Source organism: Odocoileus virginianus, chromosome 28 (assembly GCF_023699985.2).
Source record: "Odocoileus virginianus isolate 20LAN1187 ecotype Illinois chromosome 28, Ovbor_1.2, whole genome shotgun sequence".
NCBI classification, from domain to species: Eukaryota; Metazoa; Chordata; class Mammalia; order Artiodactyla; family Cervidae; genus Odocoileus; species Odocoileus virginianus.
The window spans coordinates 36,149,027-36,173,740 of record NC_069701.1 but is presented as its reverse complement, the minus strand read 5'-3'; the positions used below and the strand labels follow the sequence as shown (position 1 = coordinate 36,173,740).

The following is a 24,714-nucleotide window of genomic DNA, read 5'->3' as shown; positions in this document are numbered from 1 at the left end:
TTTGTGTGTGTCTGGGAGATGCAGAGCGTGGGAGGGAGGCTGGCTGTGAAGGGGGAAGGCACACGGGCAACTGGAGGTCAGAGGGAAGGAGTGGAATCTTGGGGTAAAAGGCAGGCCTTGGAGTGGGTTTCTCCCAGAGGCCTCAACTCCCTCTGGAAGCTGGAGGCCAGGTCATGGGCTGACAGCCATGCAGCGACTGGGGCGGTGGAGGGGATCATGAGCAGGTGAGGTTAGCGGGGGCAGGAGCGGTGCTCACAACTAAGCCAGGGGCCCTGGACGGGCCATGTCAGAGCAGAGCCGGCCACCCGGGGCCAGCAGTGCCGAGGGACCGGCCGGGCAGGGGGTGTGTGAGTGAGTGGGCCAGCGTCTGCAGGGAGGATGGGGTATTCTGGGGTAGGGCTCAGCAAGTAGTGAGCAGACCCGTTCAGCTGGATCAGATACACGCTGGAAAGGCCATGAGTACTGGGGAGGAAGTTTCCACTTTGCCCAGAACGCAATAGGGAACCATGGAAAGTTATTGAGTAAGAGTGGGGCCTGATCAAAGCAGTATCTGAGGCTCTTTCTCCAGCTATATTTCCGTGGAGAGATCACATTGAAGGTAGGACTCTGTAACAGAAGGGCAGTGAGAGGGAGGTTATCAAGGGTCAAATGTCACAGAGGAAAAACTTTTAGTTCAGAGCCCTAGGAATGCCACATAGCAATGGCCTTCAGCTGGTCCACAGAGCACGGACTGCCTCACGGAGCAGTGAGGGGCTTCTCTAGCTCTGCTGGGGGCTGTTCAAGAGGGGACCCTTGCTTCAGAGGGAAACCAGCATTGATGGAGACTTGAATGACATGCCATCTGAGATGATGCTTGTTGGATCTTCCCAACAATCAGATGAGGTCAGAGTTACTGTTCCCTCTGAGAGATGGAGGACCTGAGGCTCAGAGAGGCCAAGCAACTCACCCCGGGCTACACAGCAAGCAAGAAGCAGAGCCAGGACTCATCCTGGGTCTGAGCTCCTTGGCTGGCAGGAAGCGCCTGCATTTTCCCTGCGATTCCCCTCTCCTCTGCCCTTTCTCCAGGAGTTTCGGCTCCACCCCACTTTGTTCTGGGAGGTTCTGGGGGGCTATGGGCCAAGGGGAGGTCCTGGGGATTGGATAGAAAACTCAGTCGACCCTGGAGGATCTTAGCCCCATGCACTTGTCCCCCGGAGAGTGGGCGTCTCAGGGGGCCCGTGTTCAGACCCCCTGGGAAGACATTTGTGGCCTGGCTGAGGTGGGCCCCCTTGGTCCACGCTGTCACCGCCAGAGGGCGCCAGCTGTGGCCCAGGTGAGTGCGAGGGGAGGAGGTTCCTTTCCTGGCTTCCAGAGGAACAGAGTTGGCTCCCACGTCTGGAAGCTGCCCCCTCGTGGGTCCAGGGAGGCCCCGTCGCCTTGTCTCTCTGCTCAGGTCTCTCTGACCTTCCACCCTCGTTCCTGCTCTGCTCCAGGGGAGTCAGATTTCCTCGGCGTGGGTGTCAGGAAGCCTGGGGTCTCTCCTTGCTGACCTCCGGGCCTGCTCCTGCTTCAGTGAGCCGCTCACAGATGCGAGGGCCTGGTCTCCTTTCCCTGCCCTCCTCACGTGGCCACAGTGCCCGAGGTGATGCCAAGCACCGGATCGTCACCTGTCACCTCGCAGTCTCTTCACAATCCCGGGTGGGAGTGTGGGCCCATTCAGGGGGTTACTACCAGGACCCAGAGAGCAGGAGGGCAGTACCTGGGCCACATAGCCTGCCAGTGGGCCTGGGGGTGGGGTGGGTGGGGGGGCCCTGGGAGGGAGGGAGGAGCCAAGGTCCTGTCTGGGCAGGTTGAGGGGATGGGGCCCCCGAAGGGAGGCCCCCCGGCCCTCCCATGCTCCTTTAGCGCTTTAGCCCACCTTCTCCATTTCCCCAGCTTCATCTCCCCCGGCCTCCTGTCCAACTCTCCCAGCTGCTCAGCCAGGTTTTTCCTGAGATCTTGCCACCCTCCCTCCCCCACCCAAGGGCCCGCCCGCCTGCCACCCTCCCCAAGCTGAGCCCCTTGGCTGTGGCCACCGAGGGCCTGGCCAGGGTCCCAGGCACCACGCCGCAGCGGCCAGGCTGGCCTGGCCAGAGCTCAGGACAGTCCCAGTCTGTCTGGCAGGGCTGCGGGTTCAGGATTGGCTGGAGCCGCCCCCGCCTTTGGGAGGAGGGAGAGGGGAGGCTGATGGCTTGTTCAAGGTCACCCTCCTTTTCTCTCCCAGCATCCCCACTTCGACCTTTGTCCCCTCTGCCTCAACTCGAGGAGGAGGGAGGGGGTGAGATGTCTAACACGCAGAGGACAGAGGAAAGTGAAGAGGAAGGATTTAGGGGCTTCTGGCACTTATTCAGCAAATATTGAGTGCCTACTATGTACCAGGCGCCGAGAACACAGCAACGAACACAGGGGACCTAATCCCCGCTGGTGGCTCAGCAGGGAGACAGTGGAGAAATAAACAATCACACAAATATTGTAAGCTTGTATCCCTAGCAGTGGGGCAAAGGCTCTGGCTTCCCTGGAGATCTCACGGGTGAGGAGCCTTATCTGGCCTGGGTGGGCAGTGGGAGGCCGCCTGCGGACACAGCCTGCAGCTTTAGTTTCTTGGAGGCCCCTGTGGGGGCTCTGGCAAGCCTCAGTTTCCTCAACTGGAAAACGCAGGAAATAAATGTGCCCGGATCAGATCACTGGGCTCCTGCCCAGCAGCCTGCAGGCCTCAAAAAGCAAGCACCCGCATCCTCCCTGAGGAAGGGCGAGGGGAGCTCCCTGGCGGGAGGGCGCTCCAGGAGACCGGCGGCCCTCACAAAGCTCCGAGGTGGCCTCAGGGAGCCGAGGGACCCCCGTGCTGAGCTCCCCCCGGCCCCTCTGCCTAAGGCAGGAGAGGAGGGGCTGGTCCCTGGCTGCCTCCTTGCTCCCCCTCCCACACCCCTGTGTTCCAGGCCACGTGGCACCTCGGTGCTCTGGGAGAGGAGGATTCCTCACCTGGGGCTGGGGGAGCCAGGGAAAAGTGGGCGGCATGTGGGGTCCCGCTGAGACCAGGTTCGGTTGGAGCGCCCGCTCTGCCGCACCCTACAGCCCCAGGGCAGGGAGGGGGTGCTGTCTCTTTAAGAGCCTTCTGGCTGCTGGGAGCAGATGGCCAGGCCGCCGGGGCCCCTTGTCCTTTGTGTGGCTTTGCACAAAAGAGGGGGCCAGCTGGGGAGGGGGGGCGGCTGCAGCAGGTGGGAGGGTGGGGCCTTGCCCCTCCCCCTCCTAACCCTGCAGGGATGCCCCTTGGGGAGGTTTGCTCACTAGGAATGTATCTCTTCTCTGGACATAGTGGCCCCCACAGTCATCCCCAAATTCCTAGGATACCCTTCCCATGTGGTGTCCCACCTCCTAGGCAGAAGCCTCATCACACACCAGGGTCTGTGGACTCCCCAGCTTCTCTTCAACTCCAAGGCATAAACCTTCTCTCCCTGCCCCCACCTCCAGAGTAGAATCTTCTCTGGCCCTGAGCTCCAGGCTCCAGGGAGAAGCGAGAACACAGCTACCTCTTTATGGGGGGCAGGGTGCAAAGGATAGCAGGATGCTGGTGGCTGGGGGTACCTGGGGCAGACTGGGAGGAGGGAGGCCAGAATGAGCATGATGCTGAGGTCTGGGGGTGAGGTGAGATGCTGGGCCCTGGACCTTGACTAGGAGTATGGAAAAGAGGCCAGGGGGAATTGGGGGACCCAGCCCAGGCCCTGCCTAATGGGGGGGTGGGGGCTGCTGTGGGCAAAATGGAAGACTCCATCATAGGAGAGAGCTGTGAGCAGCCCTGGCTGCCTGCCAGGCGGGAGGGGACAGAGATGAGAGGCTCCCTAAAGATTGGAGGTGCTGGGGGTGGGGTGCCACCCTGCCACTCAGGAGGGCTTAGGCTGAGGAGGCTCTTTTCCTTTGTAGCCGACCTCACAGCTCAGACCTGCCCTTGGCCTATTCGTTCTCCTCTATCCAGACCTCCCCACCCTGGGGCTTGGTGCCCAACCCATGATTTAAGAGGAGGAAAAAGGCCCCAGCGCTCTGGCCGGAGGTGTGGCGGGCAACGTGGCCGCCGGTTGGGTGGCCCCAGTTGTGGCCCGACAGCACCGCAGCCGGGTGGGGTCGGGCCTGACTCTGTCCGGCCGCCCTCAGGAGCCCCCGGGACCTGGAGGCCCCGGCCGGGTCGTGGCCCGACCGCAGGACCCCGGCCGGCTGGCCGCAGGCAGCATGTGGGGGCGGGGACCCCTGGCTGGGCCCGGGGTTGCTTCTAAATTTAGGAATCTGATTACAGAGTGGCCGAGGAAGGGAAGGGAAGGGAGAGGAGGGTGCGAGGGCCGGCTCGGCTCAGCCTGGGCACAGCGGGGTGTGCCCGGGCGGAGGTGCGTCTGGGAGTCCGGGGTTCGGGTGGGAGGGGCCGCGGGCGGGAGGGGGCCTCGGCCTGTGTGCGCCGCAGCACGTGCCTGGGGCGGCGGGGACGGGCACCAGCGCGGCTCGCAGGCTCCGAGCCGCCGCCGCCGGTGTGTGTGCTGGCTCTTTGTGTGCCTGGCAGGGTGGCTGGGTCTGGCTTTGAAAGTCTCTGCCCACCCCCTCCCCCCTCTCCGTCTGTGCCGCGCTACCCGCTTCCCGGTCTGTCACTCTGCCCGTGCTCGTCCTGGGGGAGGGGGCTGCTGCTCCCAGCTGGGGTGACAGTGAACTCGGGGCGGGGGTGGGGGGGCCAGGGAGGACAGACCCCCAGCTTGCCCCCCAATTTGCAGTCCAGGTCTTCCCCTGCACTTCCCACGCCCCATCCCGCAACCCCATGGGCCACTGTTTTGGGGTGCGCATTGCAGCCGTTAAAGGGAATTGAGGTGACCCCTGGGGACCCACAGATGCACACCAGAAGCCAGGCTCTTTGGCCCGGTAGCTCCTGGAGGAATTCAATCCTCGCCTGTCCGGCCTCCCATCCGCTCTGGCCCCCAAGAGCGCATGAAGTGTGTATGTGTGTGGGGGGGTCCCCCCTGCGGAAGGGGGGGGTGGGGAGTTCCTTGGCAGGAAGGGAAATGGAAGGAAAAGCTGGGCTCCACCCGGGCGGGCGGGCGGACAGGCGGCCTCAGGGCCCCCGGGGCAGGCGGCGGTAACCCGAGCCCGCTGCTGTGTGGGGCTGGTGTGCGCGTGGGTGGGGCTGACCCCTGGCTACTCCTGGGGGTGGGGGGGGCAGAGGGTCTCCCCCAGGGGGACAAGTCTGCGAGCCCCGGGGGCCGGCAGAGGGAAGCGCGCGCCACCCGGGTCCTGACCCCACCCCCCGGAGGTCTAGCCCCGGCCCCCAGGCCCCGCCCCCCGGGCCCTGCCTCCCACCCCAGGGCCAGATGTTCAGCTGGCGGAGGCATCGGCTGGGGGAGGGGTGCTGAGGCCGCAGCCGGCACTACTTCCCTGCCAGCAGCTTCATTGTGTGCGCGAGGAGCGAGCGGCGGCGGAGAGCGGGCGGGCGGGCGAGCGAGCGAGCAGCCCGAGCGCGCCGGGGAGAGCGAGTGAGCGAGCGCGCCGGCGAGGGTGCGAGGCGGCGCCCGCGGCTGCGCTCCCCCGCCTCCCGGCAACTCTGCCCCAGCGCCGCGCGCCGTGCGCGCCGTCCCGCCGCCGCCGCCGGCTGCCGTCGCAGGCGGGGGTCTGGTCCGGACAGGGGTCCCCGCCCGGGGAGTGGGGCATCCTGGTGCAGCCGAGAGACGCGGAGCTCGCGGGGAGGGGCGGGGGCGGGCGGCAGTTGCGCCGCAGCGCTCGCTTGCTGAACTGCGTGGGCAGGCGGGCAATTGGGGCTCCAGGGCGCCCCGAGGGCAGGTTGCCCCGACTTCTCCGGGGAGCCCCCAATTCCGTGGGGGCGTACAGAGCGAGCGCGCCGCAGCCGCACCGGCCCTTGCGGCTCTTCCCCCGCGTACCCCACTTCTCCACAAACTTTTCTGACGCCCCTCACCTCTGGGGGTCGCGGAGAGTGCCGGGCTGCCCGCTGGGCTTCTGCCCCGCCGGACCCTAGCCACGCTTGACCTCCTGCCTCTCCTAGCCTCAGTGGCGACCCCTCCAGGCCGGGCCGGGCACGGCACTCCGGGCGAGCGCGGCAACCACCGCGGCTCTGCGAAGGCTCCCGCGCCCCCCGGGGCAGCTGGGCGGGGGTGATGCCCTCGGTGATGGAGAAACCGAGCGCGGGCTCCGGGATCCTGTCCCGCAGCCGGGCCAAGACGGCGCCCAACGGCGGACAGCCGCACTCGGAGGATGACAGCAGCGAGGAGGAGCACTCGCACGGTGAGCCCGGCAGCCTGGGGTTAAAGGCGCACCGGCCGGGTGGGGGGGCGGCGCGGGGGAGAGTTGCCGACCCCAGGGGCACTATTGGGCATGGTTCCTGCCCTCCCTGATTCGGAGCCTCTGCTTTGCTGCCCCCAAGCCGGCACAGGGAATCTGGAGGCTGGGCCCCTAGCTGCCGGGAGGCGGCCCTGCCTGCCCCCTCCCTGCCCTCAGCCCCTGACGTACTCAGGCGTCCCTCCCTTCACAGCTTAGGCTCCTCATGCCTTACCACCTTGCAGGGGACTGAGGTCTGGCCAGGGCAGGGGCTGGAAAGACACCTCCACACCAAGCCGTGAGGCTCATGTGGTGGGGAGGAGCCTTGGATTCCCTGCAGGGCTGTGGTCCAGGTCTAGGGGCAGCCCTCCAACCCCCCCTCCCCCCCCACCAAGTCAGAACAAAGGGCTCTGCTGGGCCTGGGCTTTAAAACTGGCCCCTATCCCCCCACCACGCCGACCCCCCCCCCCCCCAGGGCTATGGCTAGGCAAGTCTCTCCCTTTTCCAGTTGCTTCTGTGACTGAGGGCAACTGAGGAGATGGTCAGGGAAAAGTGAGCCTCCTCAAAGGTGGGGGCCCTGGGTGGTCAGGAAGGAGAACTCCAGGCCAGCCACCTCCCCCGCCACATCCTCCCGCCCTCCCTCCCTGGAGTCCTAACTGCCTTCCCCTGGCTCCACAGACAGCATGATCCGCGTTGGAACCAATTACCAGGCCGTAATTCCGGAGTGCAAGCCTGGTGAGTGGCAGGACAGGCTGTGAAGGGAGGGGACTTGAGGGCCCGTGGCTTGGCCCTGGGCCCCACCTGGGGGAGCCCTTGACTGGCGCCCACTGGTGGGGCAGGCGGGGGTGGGTGGCCAGCCCTGTGTCATGGTTAGTTAGTTCCTGCTCGGCCTTCCTGTCTGCTTCTCTGCCCCTCCTTCCCCTCGGGCCTCACCTCACAGGCCTCACTCTGCTGCCCTCTGGCCATGGGTCCAGGCCAGGGCCACCTGGGTGAGGGTGTCCTTTGCCTTTCAGAGAGCCCCGCACGCTACAGTAACAAGGAGCTGAAGGGGATGTTGGTGTGGTCCCCCAACCACTGTGTGTCAGATGCCAAGCGTGAGTGGGGTGGGACCCTGGCTGGGTTCATGCCTACCCTTGGGAGCTGGGGGCCTGGTTCTCCTGTCAGCTGCCGGCCGGCTCTTCTCAGAAGTGGGCTAGAGGCCGAGACATGTGGGTTCAACCCCTGCCCTGGGGCTCAGGGTCAGGGGCCTAGTCCCTGGGGGCATACCCCTGTCTGGACAGGCCTGGGTTAGGAGTTGTAACCCCTCCTCCAAGAGCTGGCTCCTCCCGCCCCTGCAGTTGACAAGTACATTGCGATGGCCAAGGAGAAGCACGGTTACAACATCGAGCAGGTGAGCCTCGGCCCCGCAGGGATTCGGGAAGGAGACAGCACGGTGCTGGGGGCAGCCGAGCCTGAGTCCTGTCTCCTGGGCCAGGCACTGGGCATGCTCCTGTGGCATAAACACGACGTAGAGAAGTCGCTGGCTGACCTGGCCAACTTCACCCCATTCCCGGATGAGTGGACGGTAGAGGACAAAGTACTGTTTGAACAGGCCTTTGGCTTCCATGGCAAGTGCTTCCAGCGGATCCAGCAGATGGTAAAGCCCTCCACCCCTGTCGGCGTTCCTTGGCCCCTTCTTTCTGATAAGCCTTCCCGGGGTCTGGAGTCTTAGGTGGGCTCCAGCCTTTGGGTTGCCCCCTACCCCCAGCTGCCTGACAAGCTGATTCCCAGCCTGGTGAAGTATTACTACTCTTGGAAGAAGACCCGCAGCCGGACCAGTGTGATGGACAGACAGGCTCGGCGGCTTGGGGGCCGAAAGGACAAGGAAGACAGGTGGGGGGGGGCCTGGGGAAGCTGTGGGTGGGGGTAAATGGTGGTCCTGAAGGCCCTAGCCCTTGCCTCACCCGCTCCTTGGCCCCTGTGTAAGCAGCGATGAGCTTGAAGAGGGACGAGGAGCCGTGAGTGAGGGGGAGCCGGACGCTGGAGACCCCAAGAGAGAGGTGAGGGGGCAGAGCTCTGCTGGCCCGCCCGCTGGCCCGCCCTCTCCTTGGGCTCTGCACCGCCCACCTCCTCTCCTTTCCCTGACAGCCTCTGCCCTCTCGGCCCCTGAATACCCGCCCGGGCCCAGGAAAGAAGGAGGCCCAGGGCTCCCAGTACCGCCATCATCCACTGAGAACTCGGAGGCGCCCGCCCAAAGGCATGTACCTGAGCCCCGAGGGCCTCACCGCAGTGTCGGGGAGCCCTGACCTTGCCAACCTCACGCTTCGAGGCCTTGACTCACAGCTCATCTCCCTCAAACGCCAGGTAGGGGGCCCAGGGAAAGGAGGAGCTGTGAGAGGGGACAGTCAGCAGCTGGGAACTCTTGACTGGGGGCAGCTGAGCTGTAAGGGATGTTGTGTGGTTGCCAAGGCTGCATCTTCCCCATTCTCTGGGCTTCTGGGTAACTTGATGTTCTTTTTTGGTCATTAAAAAAAAAAATAACGCTGGTCTTTGAAAAGGGGTTGTGAGCAATGAGATGAGGTAGATGGCTGGGTGAGGGTTGCTATTGATGGCCTCCTGGCGTGGAGTTTGATGGCCCTCCCTTGACTTACCTTCCCAGGTGCAAAGCATGAAGCAGACCAATAGCAGCCTCCGCCAAGCCCTGGAGGGCGGCATTGATCCACTCCGCCCGCCTGAGGTGAGGCTGCTCTTCCAAGTTCAGGGGGGCAGGAGGGACTCTGGCTGGCGGCAGAGCAAGAAAGGGGAGTTTGGTTTGGAGAGCAGGCCCTCTGTTCCCCTATTTTTGAGCCTCAAGGATCCATGCCTTGCTCTGCAGGCCAATACCAAGTTCAACTCCCGCTGGACCACAGATGAGCAGCTCTTGGCCGTACAAGGTGGGTGAGGCTCTGGGGAGAACAGAGGGCCCCAGGAGTGTCTCCTTCCCCCCAGGGAGCTGGGGCAGAGGGGAAGGATCAGGGAAGTAACTAGATCTAAGGCGGTATTCACACTCTGCTGCCCTTTTGACCCTTGCAGCCATCCGTAGGTATGGCAAAGACTTTGGGGCTATTGCAGAGGTGATTGGGAACAAGACTCTGACCCAGGTGAAGACCTTCTTTGTGAGCTACCGGCGCCGCTTCAATCTGGAGGAGGTGCTGCAGGAGTGGGAGGCCGAGCAGGATGGGGCCCCTGGAGCCCCGGTCCCCATGGAGGAGGCTAGGAGAGGGGCTCCCTTGCCAGCCCCAGCCCTAGAGGAAGATGATGAGGTGAGAAGGGGAGAGAGAAATGCTGCAGAGGAGAGAGGAGAGGAACCACCTCCGTCCTTAAAGGCTGGGCTGAGGGCCTGCTCGAACCTGGTTTCTCACCCTTCTGTCTCCCCTCAGGTCCAGATTACATCCGTCTCCACATCGGGACCCCGATCGGGGCCCCCTGCGCCGCCCCCTCCTCCACCCCCCGCCTCGCTGTCCCAGCCGCCCCCACTGCTGAGGCCACCCTTGCCCACGGCCCCTACCCTGCTTCGCCAGCCACCCCCACTCCAGCAGGGCCGTTTCCTTCAGCCCCGGCTGGCCCCCAACCAGCCGCCGCCACCTCTCATCCGCCCTGCCCTGGCTGCCTCCCGCCACAGTGCCCGCCCTGGCCCTCAGCCCCCACCCACCCTGATTGGAGCCCCTCTGGAGCCTCCAGCACCCTCGCTCTGAGCCCCGAGGCTCTCCGCCAACCAGAGGCTCCAGAACCCCTCGGCAGGGCGTCCTTGGGGACCTCCGGCTTCACCAAGGACAGAAGGGACTAGAGCTCGCGCCAGGTCTTTCAAGGACCCAGAGCTGCTACGACAGGCACAGCTGGCCCTGTGGGTTCTGCACGTTGTTTCTAGTGGCCAAGCCCGGCCAGGGTCTGGGGCTTTGTGAGCTGGCCTGAGGGTACTTTCTTTTCCTGGCTGGGACTGGAACGGCTGCCTCCTAGGCTGCCAGGGCTTGGCCTTTGGTCCTGCCCTTCATGTGTAGGGGGTAGTGACCATAGTGTGGGGGCTGGGGGTGAGGACAGTTTAATGTGTTGGCTGTTCTTCCTCTTTGCCTTCTTGTAGCAATAAGTTTGGGTGAGGTGGGGAGGGCGCTGGAGGGGGGAGATGGGCAGAGGTCCCTTGGGGCCGGAGAGGTAGCTCTCCAGTCTTCAGGGGCCAGGTGGGGAGTGCTGAGGAGCTCTGAGGGTGCCCCCCCCCCCCCCGCCCCCGCCCACGAACCTAGAGAAAGGAGGGTTGGGAACATATGCAGACATGGGTTTATTTTTCAATGTTTTTTTAAAAATAAAACCTTCAAGCTCACTGAATCTTCTTTTGGTTTAAGGGTCCCAGGCTGAGTGTCTCTGTCGGGGCCACAGGGCCACCCAGCACTGTCCTTTCCCCAGGCCCCAGACAGAAATCCGTTCTCCCCAGCAAGGCAGGTGGGTTGGTCTGTATCTTGCCCATGGGGCCTGGGTCCCTGCCCAGCTGGGATAAGAAACAGGAGGCGGCAGCTCAGATTCCAAACATTCTCTTTATTACGTGTTTGATCCAGAGGAGAGACTAAGTGCAGGAGGGGGCTGGGTGGGGAGGGGCCACCTCGCCTGGGAGCCCCCCGGCCACCACCCCCTTTGGGAGCCAAGCCTTGCCCTCCGGGCCCCTGGGAGCACCCGGGCTGTTCCATAGGGCAGGAAGGAGGAGGGGGGAGGGAGGGGGAGCCCTTGGTAGGAGCCGGAGCCCACAGTCAGGGCTTGGGGCGGGAGGGCTGAGGTTGGCAAGGCCCCTTCCTGGGACCCAAGGGCTCGACACGCCATGGAGCCAGGCCTGGGAGTGGGGTGATGAGTAGGGGTGGAGTCATCATAAATCAAAAAAAAGAAATAAAATAATAAAATAAAAAATAAAACCCATCACAAAAAAATGTACAACTCAGGTCAGGGTAGAGGCAGCCTCTGTTTAGGACCCCCTCCCCCAATTTCTCAAGAACAGAAACAGCAGAGAAATAAATTAAGGGATGCAGCGGCTGCCACCAGCCAAGCGCCCATAACCAGCCACTCCCACACTGGCTGTGGAGGTCGGCAAGCTGGGAGGCCCTTGGCCTACCTGCCCCCCAGCCCCGTGGAGGGCAGAGGCTCCGGGCCCCGCTGCCCTCCGCAGCCTCGGCCAGGCGGCCCTGGAGGCCCCGGGCAGTGTCTCCTGAGAGGAGGGGCGACAGTGTGAGGAAGAGAAGGCAAGGCCGAGAGATGAGTGGTGAGGGAAGTCACTGCTATGGAACTAGCTGGTGCCCAGATTAATGCCAATGAAGAGGAGCAGCGGGGAGAGGACTGGCGAGGGGGCTGTGCTTTCAGACAAAGGCTCTCCAGAAAGGAGGATGCCATCGTCCCTATTCCGGAGATTAGCAGCCCGGGCGGCCCCCGGGGGCCGGGGAGCCCATCTGCCCTGCAGTCCCCTCCCCTCTCCCAGCCCTGGGGTCAGCCCCGCCTTCTACCCAGGAGGGGGTGGGAGAAGATGGCACAGACTTTTTGAGGAGGGGAACGAACGTCCCCACAGCAGCTTGTGGAAGGAAATGCCCAGCCTCTGGGGAAGGAGGGGCAGAGGATACAGTGTGGAGGGAGGCCGAGCCCCGCGCCTAGCCTGCCAGCCCCAGGCCGCCGCCAGCACCCCTGCCCCAGCCCCCAGCCGCCCAGGCCTCCAGCCCAGGGGCCTGAGGTCAGGGGAAGGCCACCTCTGGTGGTTTGCTTGGAGGGGAAGGAGGAGAGGAGAGGGGAGAAGCCCAAAGTGGGCCTGGCGGAGGGCCTGACAGGGAACTCCACCACTCTTGCCTGAGAGTGTTCCAGCCCTGAGCCACCCTCCCGGGAAACCCCACAGATCCAGTCTCGACTGTCCCAATGGGGCAGGGAGGAAAGGTGGCCGCTGGGAAATTTTTTTTTTCTTTTTTCTTTTTGGTAATAAAAAATTTCTTGGTTTAGGCGAAATACTCTGTGCAACCGCAGTACCGAGGGGGAGCCCTGCCCCCCCACCCCTCCCCCCTTCCTTTGCCTCCTGTGGGAGAGAGGGGGAAGGGGGGCTATCTGGGCAGGGGTAACTGTGGGGAGGGGGAGAGAACCATCTCCCGTCCCCACAAACATGGAAGAAAAAACTGAGCAGGGTGGGGAGGGAAGTGCCAGCAGGGGAGACACACCGATCCATCTCTGCAGTCTGGCCCAGGCGGGCGGAGCGCCGGCCCCAGCAGCTAAGTCCAGCTGGCCGCCTCCACGCCCACCACTCCTGGCAGCCTATTAAAGCTTCAGCTCGTTGGCTATTTTGGAGGCAATGTTTTTGAAGGCCATGGAGGTGCCCGATATCCGCTTAAAGCGAACGCCGTTGAGAGACAGCCGCGGCAGCTTGCACACCTCCATCTCCCACTGCACGAAGCTCTCGTGGCCGGGCGTGCCGTGCATGCAGAGCAGCATGTACTTCTCGTGCAGCTCGCTCTGGCAGCTGTTGGCGTCCAGCACCTTGCGGATCTCCCGCATCATCTCGTTGGGCTCCATGGAGCTCGTGGTCTTCATGCTCCACGTGAAGCGCAGCGAGCGGGGCTTGGCCTCCCGAAACTCTTCCTTCTCTTTGTCATTGCTGCCGCCGCCCACCACGTGAGGTCTGCGGAGAGGGCAGAGGCGGGCGTCAGGCGGGGGCCGTGGTGTCCCACCCACGGGAGCACCCCCCTGGCAGATGGACCCTGAGACCAGAGAGGACAGCGGGAGGGTGCCCCGGAGGCAGCGGTGCTGGAAGAGGGAGCGTTAGAGCTGACCAGGGGAGCAGAGCGGGGCGAGCAGGGTGGGCAGTCCTGCACCCCCGTCTCTCAGGGCAGAGCGGGGAGGAGAAGCCAGCCCCTAGCCAGGGATGATGAGGTGACAGCTCCATGCTTTCCTTTGAAGAGGAGAGGGCCCGGGAAGAACGGGGAGCACTGCACAGTAGCCCCGAGCAGTTCACAGACTGGACAGAGAGAAGCGGCTGCTTCACGAGAGCTAAGCTTGTCCGGGGGTGGGAGTCTGTAGCCCCAACCACCCGGCCTGGGGCTCCTGCTTCCAGAATCTACCCAATCTCAGGAGAAGGGCCCACACCTGCTGCGGTGGGGGTGAGGGGTGCTCTGAGGAGAGGGAGGCCCCACGAGGGTGGGGACAGGGCAGAAGCACGGGAGGAGAGCCGTGTGGCAGAAGGAAGAGAGGAGCAGGAGGCTCGTGGCGAGCCCGGTGGCCCGCGCAGGGCCGGCGCCGGCTCCAGCCCTCTCACCTGAGCGTCTCCACTCGGTCTTTGCTTTCAGGTTCATTCAGGTTCCTCAAAAAACAGAGCGAGGGAGAGTTTAGTGCTGGGACCTCTGTGAGGGCGGGTCTGGGGAGGTGCCACCGGTGGGTGGGCGGGACCCAAGCCCAGAAGGCCACTTGCCCATCACTGGCAGGCCGTGAGGCTCAGTGGCTCGCAGCCCCTCATGCTGGCTGCGTGACTATCCCTCTCCAACAGGGAGCCCAGCACGGTGGGGAGGGCTGCCCCTCCTGCCAGCGAGGAGGAGCTTGGGAGGAGGGTGTGGACGTGCGTGTGCTCATGGAGCACACAGCCCACAGCCAGGGCTCTGGGGAGGGGTTCCTGCCCTCGGGCCCCAGGACTGGGTCTCAGAACTGTGGTCCTCTTAGAGGGAAGGGGCGAGGGGATAAATAGAGGCATCTCTCTGGAGGCTCAAAGGGCTAAGACCTGCTGGGAGTGTGCCTGGGGCTCAGTGCCTGGGGCTGGATGGTGGAGGGAGAAGGGCCCTAAGGCCTGCTGGAGACAGGCCTGCCTCCCTCTTTTATAACTCCCCTGCCTGCCAGGCCATCTGCTGATACAGAAGGGAGACGGAGGGCAGGGCAGGGCAGGGCAGACACCTTGGGAGGGTGGGTGGGGAAGAGGTCTGGCCCCGCTGAGCGGCTTCTCCAGCTCCTGGCTGGAAGATGGGTGCCTGGAGCCGGGGAACTGGGGGTGCAGAGGAGAGCAAGGACGGAGGAGAGAAAGAGCAGCAGCAGCACATGTAAAAGGAACACAAAGAGACGACAGACACACGAACGCAAACCAGCGCGCTGCGAGCAGGCGCCTGCGCTGAGCAGGGGAAGGAGCCTGGCTGCTCTCTCGGGCCCCACCTGGCTTCTGCCCGTGGGTGGAGGCACCCTGCAGAGCAGGCCCCCACTGGGGCCCCATGAGTCAACAGCCAGCCATGCACTGAAGAGCTGGGGAGTGGTGGGTGGAAGAGGAAAGCCTGGAGACCCTGTCTCAGCCGTCTGTCAGCCGGGCACCGTATGCCTGTCAGGTGTCCCCGCCCCAGAGCAGGGCCTGGGCGGCCGGCCTTGGGGAACCAGGGCTCCAACCTGCTCCTCAGCTTTGTATGCGGCCCACCCAGCCCTCCAGACAGGACGAAGGCAGGGCTGGGGGCGACAGAGCCAGGAGTGGGCCCAGGAAGGCAGCCGCCTGAGTGCGGGAGGATCTTCCCCTGCTGCCAGGGCACAGGGGCAGGATGTCCCAGCTCCTGGCTCTCGGGAAGCCACAGGCCATAACTGGAGAACACAGCCAGAGAGGATGCAGCCCAGAAAAGGCTGGAGGCCCGAGGCCTGCTGGGGTGGGGGAGGGGTGGGCTTGTTCCACGGAGCTGCCAGAAGGGGGTGCTGTGCCCCACTCGAGAGGCAAAGGCTCCTCGTGCCCGAGGCGTCAGGCACCAGCCTGGACACCCCAGTGTCCCCGCAGGGCCCCTGAAGTCCTGCCATCCCAGAGGACCTGCGGTTCAGGGCACCAGGGAAGAGGAGGCCCAGGAGACCCAGAGTGAGACACCATCCCAGACACACTTCTGACCCGGGTGGAGCTTCTTCAGAGCGCATGCACAGACATGGAAAACGGCCGGAAGAGGAGCCCACCACGTTTGTGACCAAAACCCGGGGCAGGGGACCAGGGGAAGGAGACAATCTTAAAGGGAGAATTCCCTGAAAAGGTCCCCCTCACTGGGGGACGGGCCCATCGTTTTCAGAGCCATCTGCCCTCAGTGGGCAAACGTGGCCTCGTGGGCCACCCTGTCAGAGGCCGTCGCCTTCCCTTTAAGATGGCAGAGAGAGTGCCACACGGACATGGTTAGCAGATGGAGGAGGACGCAAGAGCCACAGAGGGGCGTTAGTGATGGAGGCAGGACACGGGACACAGACACACACACACAGCGGGCTCAACGCCTACCTTCTGGCAAACCTGAAAGACAGATTTCTAAAAAAACAAACAAAAAAAGACAAAATAAAAAAAGAAATAAAAAAAAAAACCAACAAGACGGTATGTGGATAAGCAGGTGGGGAGTGGGCTTTATAGGTTCAAGGGTCAACCCCACTTTCGGAAGAGCCGCTCAGCGAGACTAGAGTCCCAGACACCCCCATCTGCTCACGCCCCACCCTGCAGCCCCACAGCTGTATCCCGAGGTGGAAAGGGGCCCAGCCTGGCTTGGCTAGCTGAGTGAGGAAGAGGACAGGAGGAAGGGCAGGCAAACCCACTCTCTCCAGCCTCCTGCTTGCTGTATCCTGAGCTACGCTAAGATGGCTGAGGAAGCAGGGGGATGGAGACAGGCAGCACCCCACGAGGCGGGACTGCTGGATGCACCTCAAGGAGGAGCGCTGTTTCTATGGGTCATCAGGGGCCAGGAGTGAGAAACCTCATGAAGAGGATCTCCACCCTGGCTCCCACACCGGAAAGCGTCAAGAGTGCAGCAGGCTGCATGGGAGCCACCCTAGGCCCCCAGCAGTTACTTAATTCGTGGCCTCCAGCCTGGCACACCACCCCGCCTCCCCCCGCCTCCAGCCCAGCAGACAAATATGACTGCGACAGACAAAACCAACTGGGTGGGGAGCAAGGAGGTCAAACGGGGCGAGACAAGAGACCAGGAGAAACTCTCCTTGCCGGCCCAGCCTGGCTCAGGCCTCATGACTTTGCAGCTGCGTCACCAAATATAAGTTTCCATGGGAACCCAGGAGCGAAGAGGGGGGCTTTTATTTTAGCATCTGAGTTCACACTCTCCTAGAGAGGAGGCGGCATCGGCCATCTGCTTGGGCCAGAGAACAAGGGGTGTGTATGAGAAGCTGGGGAGGCCTGAGAGGGATGGACAGGTCTGAGCGCCTCAGGTGCCAACAAGACTCACTTTCTCAGGCTTCCTGAGGCTACTTCTAACCCCCTAGGGACCTAACCCCAGCTCTAACACCAGGTGTTCTCATCCCCTCCCCCAGGCAGGTGCAGGGCCTGACCTCAGTCTCTCTGCTGCCCTAGGCCCCCTACTCACCTGCGTACAAACTTGGAGGTGAATTTGCTGAAGATGCTCCCCGAGGCCCCCCGCCGGCCCTGGCTGTTGCCAGAGGGAGAGGCTGGGGTGACACCGTAGGGCAAATTCTGCTGGTCCCGCACCTGCCGGAGCTGTCCAGCGTGGAAGGTGCTTCGACTGGACACACCCCGGGGGAAATTAGTTCGGTCTGGGGCTCCACCACTGCTGCTGATGTTGTGGGCGGAGGGGGAGGCGACAGGGACACGCTGGGGGGCTGTGCTGTGGGAAAAGAGGTGGGGGTGGGGGAAATGCATCAGGGCACAAGAAGACGGCCCCTGCCAGCGGCTGGAGCGCCTTGGGGTGGGAAAAGGGGAAGGGGAAGCCAGGGCAGAGGGAGGCAGCCATCACAGCGGACACAGAAGGAAGGGATGTGACCACTGAGGACACCAGTAAGGTGGGGGGAGAGGAGACGGCTTCGGGGAGGGAGGGAGGCAGGGAAGGATCCGTGTGTGGAGAGCAGTGCAGGCTGCAGAGGAGTGGCTCCCTGGGAGCGAGGCAGACTGGAACCTCCAGGGGACAATGTTGACCAGCCCTCAAGGACTGAGTCCCTGTGATGCTGACTGTCCCTGGGTCCTAAGGAAGTCCAGGAAGGCTCAGAACAAAAAGGCTTCCTTCTGGAGCCTTGGGGCGGCTTCGTGCATGTCTGTTCTGAGAGGGAGAACTGGAGGGGAAGAGGGACGGTAAGCTACTTTTGCTTCCCTCTACTTCCTGGCTGCAGAAGATAGCTGTCTCTTGTGGCTAAGATGACAAGAACAAAGCAGGACCCCCAGGTGGGAAGAAATTGTGGGGGGTGGAGGAGGGGCAGGCTGAGGGCAGCGGTGCATCAGCTGCCCCAGCACACTTGCCTGGGCCGCGGCACCTCACAGTTACTGTCCGTGGGGGGCAGCCCAGTGGCTTTGTTGGGGTGCACGGAGGCCGACATGGATTTCTGGTGCTGGCGGGGCCGGGCCGCAGAGACTGCGGCGGAAGCAGAAGCCGTGGAGGCCCGGGACCCTGGCATGGTTAGGCTAGGAGACAAAAGCAGCGGAGAGGCCTTGGGTTAGGGGCGGGTGGGGGCAGAAGGCTTGGTTAGGAAGCAAGGGCAGGGCGGGAAGGGCCAGAGGGGAGCCTCGGCAGGATGCAGGTCACGCCCAGAAGCAGTAACAGGGCACAAGTCAGAGCCCAGGGAGGCAAGGCTGGGGGGTGGAGGGCAGGGCAAGGAGGGCGAGCGGGCCAGAGCCTGGGGAAGGAAACCCAGAGTGCGGGAAGGCTGACAGGAGGCCACTGCCCCCGGGCTAGGAATTCTAAGAACAAGGATGTACTGTCGCCAGAAAGAGCAGGGTGCTGCCAAGGGGAGTTTTCATTAAGCGCAGAAGACAAGGAGCCAGGAACTCAACACCGACAGCAAGGCTGGGGGGTTCTGCTCTCACAGGCATAGCTGGAGTCACCCTCAATGTGCACACCCTTCAGATGGGCATCTCTGGGTTCTGCCTTGAGCCAGGGTCCCTGGGGCACTGATGCCCAGCACAGCACAGGTGCCATGCCCTGGCTGTGGTCAAGAAGCAAGAAGGCGGCTGAGATGCTCATGGAGTCACACTGGGTACCCCACCAGAAGCAGTCACGGAGCACAGGGAGGAGACAGCGGGAGAGCAGGGAGGTGCTGGAGTGTGGACGGCTGGACTGGACAGAGCCAGGACGGGATTTCAGGGAGTGGGAGGGGAGGGGTGCTGCTGACAGACGTCACCGCTGGGGGAGTGGCTCTGGGGGGGGCGGCAGGCAGGGCCCAGACCTCTCACCTGTCTTTGCCATTCTGGATGGAGGCCTGGCCGAGGCTGGCCCTCTCCAGGAGTGGGGAATTCCTGCTTCGGTTTGTGCTGGTGGAGAGGACGCTGTTCTGTGGAGAAGAGGGGAAGAGCTGTATCACAGACAACCAAAGTGGTCACAAAACCGGCTCCCTCCTCCCCTTTCTACCATGAGCAGTGGGAGGGGGGTGGGGGTTGGAGGGGAGAAAAGATGTTGCTTTGACTCTGGGGGGCAAGGTTTTCTACAGTAAGCACAAGTGGGCCAGGAGGGAAGGTCAGGCAGGCAGCCAAAGGGAGCTGGGCCTGCTTAAGGAAGGAGCTGCCTCGAGAGGACAGGCCCCAGAGCAAGAAGCGGAGTGTGAGGGCCGGGGAAAGAGGGTGGGGCTGGCCAGGAGGGGGGAGGGGGCGTGGCTCACCGTGGAGGGCGTGGGGGTGGTCTTCTTCCTCTCCAGGCCGGGCAGGGGGCTGGCAGGCACTTTGGCTGTGCTGCTGGCCTTCCGTCCTGACTCCCGGTCCTCCTCAGGCCGCTTGTTTTCTGCGTTGTTGCTCTGAGTCTTCTTAGAGTAGGAATTGGAAGTGGGGATGGCAGGGCCAGCTGTTGGGCCAGAGGGACGGTGGAAACGGTAAGGGCGAGAGCGGCACGCTGAAAACCCACCACGTGTTTCATCCTTCCTACCGCGTTGCCAGAAACCCCGTTTCACAGAGTTGGAGGGAAGTACAGTGAGCTGCCCAAGGACATGCTAATAAGGCTGAAGAGGGTCTGAGGCGCCTAGAACCCATCAGGAGAGGGGTGAGCCCCACACCTGCCAGTCTCGGAAGCACTCACCCTGGTCGCTGAAGCGCCGCTGCTTGGGGTTGGCGGAGACGCTGCGCTGTACCTTGTGGGAGGGGGAAGGGGCACTGCTATTGGTCAAATCAGCTGAAGGCCGGGGCTTCAAGGTGATGCTGTCGCCCTCCAGCTGCAAGAGCACAAGAGGGAGGGATGAAGAGCTGCTTGTGGATGATCCCACCTCCACGCCACATTCCTGCCTGACACAAATCCACCTGGGCTCCCGTGAGACATGCCCACTGCAAGACCAAAGTACATTTAGATAAACACAGAGAAAGACGAGTAGCAACGCAGACCCTGACAAAGAGCCAAAGACACACCGACCTCCCCATAAAGACCCCTGCCCTCAGAGAAGGACATAGATACACACATGCGTGCGCGTGAGCACGCAAAAATGAGCATTCAGACTCAGAGACATCCCCCAATACCTCCTGAGCAGGCTAAGAATCAAGAAAAGGAGTCTGACACCACCAGGGGGGCAGGGAGGCCACACGTGTAAGGGGGACACACAGATGGTAAGCAGGACCTGACTCCCACAGAGACCCATGGGTTCAGGTGCAGACATGGTGACCCAGACAAGCAGAGCAACAATCACGAGGCCTCCAGATGGACAGACACGATGGATGGACGGACAGACACGATGGATGGACATACGGGCACCCAGATGCACACTCCCAGACATGAGCACTAAGCAGAAGCAACAGACTCAAGGCTCCTATAAGACACAAAGCACCCAGGAATCCCGATACAGAGAGACACAACTCCTGATATCAATTCCTATATCAATTCCTGATACAGAGAGACACAAAACATATGGAGACAGACGTCTAGAGGCAACAAAGAACTGACCCAGATGGACTGAGACCCTGTCTAACCAACACAGAGTGAACTAGATATACTCACCGTATGGCAGCCCAGACCCAGGCCCGACCCCATCAGCTTTCCTGTGGAACCACTGATGGCCATCAGAGAAAGCAAAGGCCAGAGGGACCTTAGCGCCCCCAGAGGTGGGGCTTAAAATCAGCCAGTAGAGAGCACAGCTACACAGCTACTGGGAGATGAGGTCTGCCCTCAACAGCTGCTAGAAGCAGGGCTGCTGCTGACAGAGGACCGCACAAGGGAACGGAGCGGGGCACACACCTCGGAGCTCTTGTAGCCCAGGAGCAGATAGGTGGCCATCACCTCGTTGTACCTCTGGCCCACCAGTGAGTCCTGGATCTCTTCCCGCGTGTAACCCATGGACACCATCAACTCTGCACGGGAGGGCACACAATTAAGGCAGGTCCTGAGTCCCAGGCAGGCTCAACCTCACTGCCCAGCACAGCCTCACCTGTCCGCCGGGGGTCCTTGTAGTCAGGGAGTGGCTCCACATAAGGCTTTAATTCATCATCTTCGTGACCCACATTCATCCACCGATCTTTCATGATTTGCTGGGGAGCAAAGGGAAGGAGAAGGGCAGAGAGGGAAAACTCAGCCTGGAGGTTTCCTTGGGACCCAGGACCTGGCCAGACGGTCTCAGGCTGCTCACCTCTAAAGTGCCTCTCTTGCTGGGATTGAGAATGAGAAATTTCTTGAGCAGGTTTTCACAGTCTGTGGACATGTAGAACGGAATACGGTATTTCCCCCTCAGTACCCGCTCCCGCAGCTCCTGTAGGAGGGAAATTTAAATCACCCAAGGCCAAGGGTTTAAGAAACCTAATATCCAGGCTCCTGATAGTTTGACTGTCCAGTCAGATAGAAATGAAATATGGTAGGAGGCAGAGGGCCTGGGACAAGGTCCCTCATTAGAGAGGCGGTGCTGTCAGATACCCCACGCCCTCGGGCTTCAGGAGCCTGAGGCTTGCAATCCTGAGTGCCCTGAAGAGGTTAACAAACATACAATTTATCCCCGCCCTCAAGAGAAGAACTGAGATTATTACACTGGGTACATAATGCCTTTTAATAGCTGCTACCTTTTGTAAGCCCTCTGAAGCTCTAGCTCAGGAAAAATGTAGAAAAGCAGTGAAGGTGAGAGGTCAGGAACAAGACCAGAGGCCAAGAGAAGAAATGAGAATTCAAATGATCTAAGCCTGCACTTCACTCCACCTTGAGGTTCTGTCCATCAAAAGGCAGGGATCCGCTGACCAGTGTGTATAGGATAACTCCCAGGCTCCACACATCCACCTCAGGTCCATCATACTTTTTGCCCTGGAAGAGCTCCGGGGCAGCATAAGGAGGACTGCCACAGAAGGTATCCAGCTTGTTCCCAAAGGTGAATTCATTGCTGAAGCCAAAGTCTGCAATCTTGATGTTCATATCAGCATCCAAGAGCAGGTTTTCTGCCTGGAAGGCAAGAAGGAAAATGTCAGGGAACCAAGTGGACCACACCAAGGCACCGGACAGGAAGGGGCAGAGAATAAACAGGAGTCATCTTCAATCTTAGTACTCCAAGTACAGATTGGAGGCAGCCTCCAATCTGTGTGAAGAGGTCGCGCTGGGTTGGAGGAGGGTAGCAAAGGCTGCTCCTCACACAGGGAGCTGTGTGAGGGCTAGGATCTGAAGGCTGAGGGCTGTGAGCTGTGGAAAGCTTCCCTGTCAGGCCTGCGTTAATCATGGTCATCTTCGAGGACTCAGAGGCCGGGAAGACCCAGAGGTAGTCTCACACACTAACATCTGAGGGACAGAGATGGGAGTGTTCACATCTGCAAAGCAGCTGTGATGCAGCTGTGGGACAGTCAACCCTGTTTCCTCGGCTGGCTGCCAGGCCTGGCAGCACTGGAAGAGGTGAAATGGCAGAGACTCTCTGCTCACTGGTGGGAATGGGAGCCTAAGTCCAGTCGCACAGGCCTGTGTCAGAAGCAGCCCTAGGGGCTTCCTCATCATCTCCAAAAAAATTACAGGCTAGAGCTTCCCTGAACATCAGGGTGTCATGGTTCTGTCACTGTTCACAGAGGTGAACGAGCCAGCCCTGACTCAAAGACATGGAGACGAGAGCATACCTTACCTTTAGGTCTCTATGAACAATAAACTTCTGGTGACAGTACTGCACAGCAGACACTATCTGAAAGGAAGGAAGAGGGGTCAGCCCGGAGGCACCTGAAGGTGGGCCACACGGGCTGGTGGAGCTGCAATCTTGTGACCGACTTCCAATCTCCCACATGGATAAGCAAAGCCCAAACGACCCCCCGAGGCTGCTGAAAGATGGGCAGCTACTCCCTGTATGCCGACCCCCCAGAGCAGAGGTTGGGCCCACAGTCCAGAGAGGGAGTCACACTCACCTGGCGGAATTTGGCTCGAGCCTCTTTTTCTTTCATCCTGCCATGAGCCACTAGGTAATCAAACACCTCTCCTGCAAGGGACAGGAGTGGGGTCTACATCAGAGCTGGCTGGGGCTGGGGAAGGCAGGGACACAGGAGGAAGAGGCAATTCCATACCTACCTCCACTGGCGTACTCCATGACCAGGTAGAGCGTTTTCTCAGTCTCGATCACTTCAAATAACTTAACTGCAAGAGAAAAGGCCAAGCTCTGAGTCAGAGCAGCTACAGGGGGCCACATGTCAAGCCCCGACATGCACAGGGGCATCCTCAGAACAAACATTTCCTCCCCTCCCATTCCTGCTCTCCCGAGGACAAGCTCCCCTCGTGGCAGCCACACCGCTAAGAACAGCCCTGAGCACCAGGGGCAGAGCCGGACTGAGCTGGGCCTCCCCAGACGCATCCTTGAAGACTCCGGACGGTACTGCACCTCAGGGAGGAGGACTATGTGTGGGATCGGAGTCACGCGGTGGGGGAGGGAGAGGAATGACGACAGTCCTCACCTATGTTGGGATGGTTCAGAACTTTCATTATTCTTACTTCACGGAAGAGCTGGAAAATAAAATAGCAGCAGGGGTCATGCCTGCTCAGCTTGCTCCCCTCAGGTCCCCTCCAAACAGATCCATTGCTAGGATGCTTTTTCCAAAAGAGCAAACAGGTAGGGTGAAGAAACAGTGTGGTAGTCCAGATCCTCCCTGCCCGTCCGCAAGGGATGAGAAGGACCCGAGGGGGAGGAGGGGAACAAGAAGGGTCAGCGCGAGGCCAGCGGGGCTCTTCCGACCTGCACCCTCAGGGACTGTCTACTCAGATCCAGCCCCCCCACAGCAGACGGTTTTGGCTGGGTGCCTCCCAAGGAGGGAGCGTGAGCCCATGGACATGAATATTTAGAACCTGAGCTGCTTCCACGGTTCACAGACAAAGCAAACACCAGCGTGGTCTGTGTGAAGGGGCAGGGAGCTCGGAAGGGGGACCCCACCATCTTCTGACTTACAGAAGTCAGAGGGCTCTGCACTTGTGGGCCTGCCTCTTTCTCCTGGGCCTCAGGGTGGTGACAGAAGAAGCCACTCCTATATATAGCTGATGCCAATTTTAATCAAATCCACCTACACACACTCACGCTCTCTTTGTGAAACAAAATCAGGGACTCCAAACCATACATTTCCATAAAGAAAAATGACAGAAATGAACCCCATCCCCTCTGCGGGGGCCAGAAAATTGGGGGTGGGGTTTTGGTAACTTCTAAGCCTTCCCACTTGCACAAGGAGCAGAACTAGCTTTGTTGTGATTTTTTTTTTTTTTTTTTGAGGGGAGGTATGGAGACCTAATTCAGGCTATATTTTATGGGGAGAAAGTGAACCTATCTTTTTTTCCCTTTAATGAAGTCCCAGAGCTTTCCTGAGCTGGAAAGGAAATGGGAGACACGTTTTCTAACCCTTGAGAACCTGATTCTGACCTTCACTCCCTTTTCCTGTAAGAGCCCAGGTTTTTCCTTGCTTTCTCCCCTAGCCCAGGAGATATAGTGGATGAAGAGGCAAAAAGTCCTGGACGCCACCTCAGGGCAGGAGTGGGAGCAGCACTGAAACGGGGCCTGAAGGCAGCTGCCAGGGTTCCTCCCGAGGTCACTCGCTGCGCCTGCAAAGAGTGCCCTCCGAGGAGAGCGCGGAGGTTGCTGAGCTTGGTTAGAGCCCTGAGGAGGCCAGCTTCTTCAAGGTGTGTCGTTCAGGGGTTGCTGCTGGGATCAAATTTAAACAGAGTGATTTGGCCAGAATCAGTCTGGCCTTGGCCAAGGAGTGTGTTAACAGGCGACATTTGTCTGAGGCTGGTGTCTCCCAGCCAGGCGGAAGAGGCAGGGAGGAGAGACAGGTGGGAAATAGGACGGCTGAGCCGATGCTGGGAGGCTGAGACACTCCAAAGCCCAGATGGCCCACACCAAGCTGGCTTCTGCTCTGTGGGGCCCAAGCCAACATGTCAAGAGTAGCCCTCTTTCCCTTCCTTCCGGAAAGCTCCCAGTAGGGAAGCCCTGGTGATGACAGCCACGTTTCCGTTGACTCAAAGAACCTTGAGGGGATCCCAGGGGTAACAAAGACAATAGGAAACACCTTGGCACCTCAGCCCACACTGATTCTCTGAGTGTCTCTCT

The 24,714-nt window shown here is 61.3% G+C and overlaps 2 protein-coding genes across 12 annotated transcripts in view; one reads left to right on the top strand and one right to left on the bottom strand.

Moving 5' to 3' along the window:
• Positions 1-5,427: 5,427 nt before the first annotated feature.
• RCOR2 (REST corepressor 2) lies at positions 5,428-10,653 on the top strand. Of its 2 annotated transcripts, XM_020887695.2 has the most exons (12): positions 5,431-6,282; positions 6,994-7,050; positions 7,329-7,409; positions 7,653-7,705; positions 7,790-7,951; positions 8,063-8,187; positions 8,285-8,354; positions 8,443-8,658; positions 8,954-9,031; positions 9,170-9,227; positions 9,367-9,596; positions 9,714-10,127. In XM_020887695.2, the coding sequence occupies exons 1-12, from the start codon at positions 6,156-6,158 to the stop codon at positions 10,026-10,028; spliced, it is 1,572 nt and encodes a 523-aa protein (XP_020743354.1). In that variant the 5' UTR covers positions 5,431-6,155; the 3' UTR covers positions 10,029-10,127. The 2 variants fall into 2 exon arrangements, with proteins under 2 accessions (XP_020743355.2, XP_020743354.1); XM_020887696.2 differs by lacking the exon at positions 9,367-9,596 and having other exon boundaries at positions 5,428-6,282; positions 9,714-10,653.
• A 187-nt stretch (positions 10,654-10,840) lies between these two features.
• MARK2 (microtubule affinity regulating kinase 2) overlaps positions 10,841-24,714 on the bottom strand; it is a 54,680-nt gene continuing 40,806 nt past the window's right edge. For 3 of the 10 annotated variants that reach the window (XM_020887681.2, XM_020887685.2, XM_020887686.2), the window contains exons 4-19: positions 23,078-23,126; positions 22,698-22,763; positions 22,538-22,608; positions 22,264-22,320; positions 21,366-21,602; positions 20,809-20,928; positions 20,611-20,710; positions 20,421-20,533; positions 19,278-19,410; positions 18,868-19,046; positions 18,446-18,543; positions 17,516-17,677; positions 16,632-16,889; positions 15,548-15,574; positions 13,595-13,639; positions 10,841-12,961 (exon numbers count right to left, since the gene is read on the bottom strand). In XM_020887681.2, the coding sequence (XP_020743340.1) occupies positions 12,601-12,961; positions 13,595-13,639; positions 15,548-15,574; positions 16,632-16,889; positions 17,516-17,677; positions 18,446-18,543; positions 18,868-19,046; positions 19,278-19,410; positions 20,421-20,533; positions 20,611-20,710; positions 20,809-20,928; positions 21,366-21,602; positions 22,264-22,320; positions 22,538-22,608; positions 22,698-22,763; positions 23,078-23,126 (2,076 nt within the window). In that variant the 3' untranslated portion in view covers positions 10,841-12,600. The remainder of the gene's footprint in view (positions 12,962-13,594; positions 13,640-15,547; positions 15,575-16,631; positions 16,890-17,515; positions 17,678-18,445; positions 18,544-18,867; positions 19,047-19,277; positions 19,411-20,420; positions 20,534-20,610; positions 20,711-20,808; positions 20,929-21,365; positions 21,603-22,263; positions 22,321-22,537; positions 22,609-22,697; positions 22,764-23,077; positions 23,127-24,714) is intronic. The other 7 variants (XM_070457536.1, XM_070457535.1, XM_070457538.1 and 4 more) reach the window with 7 other exon arrangements.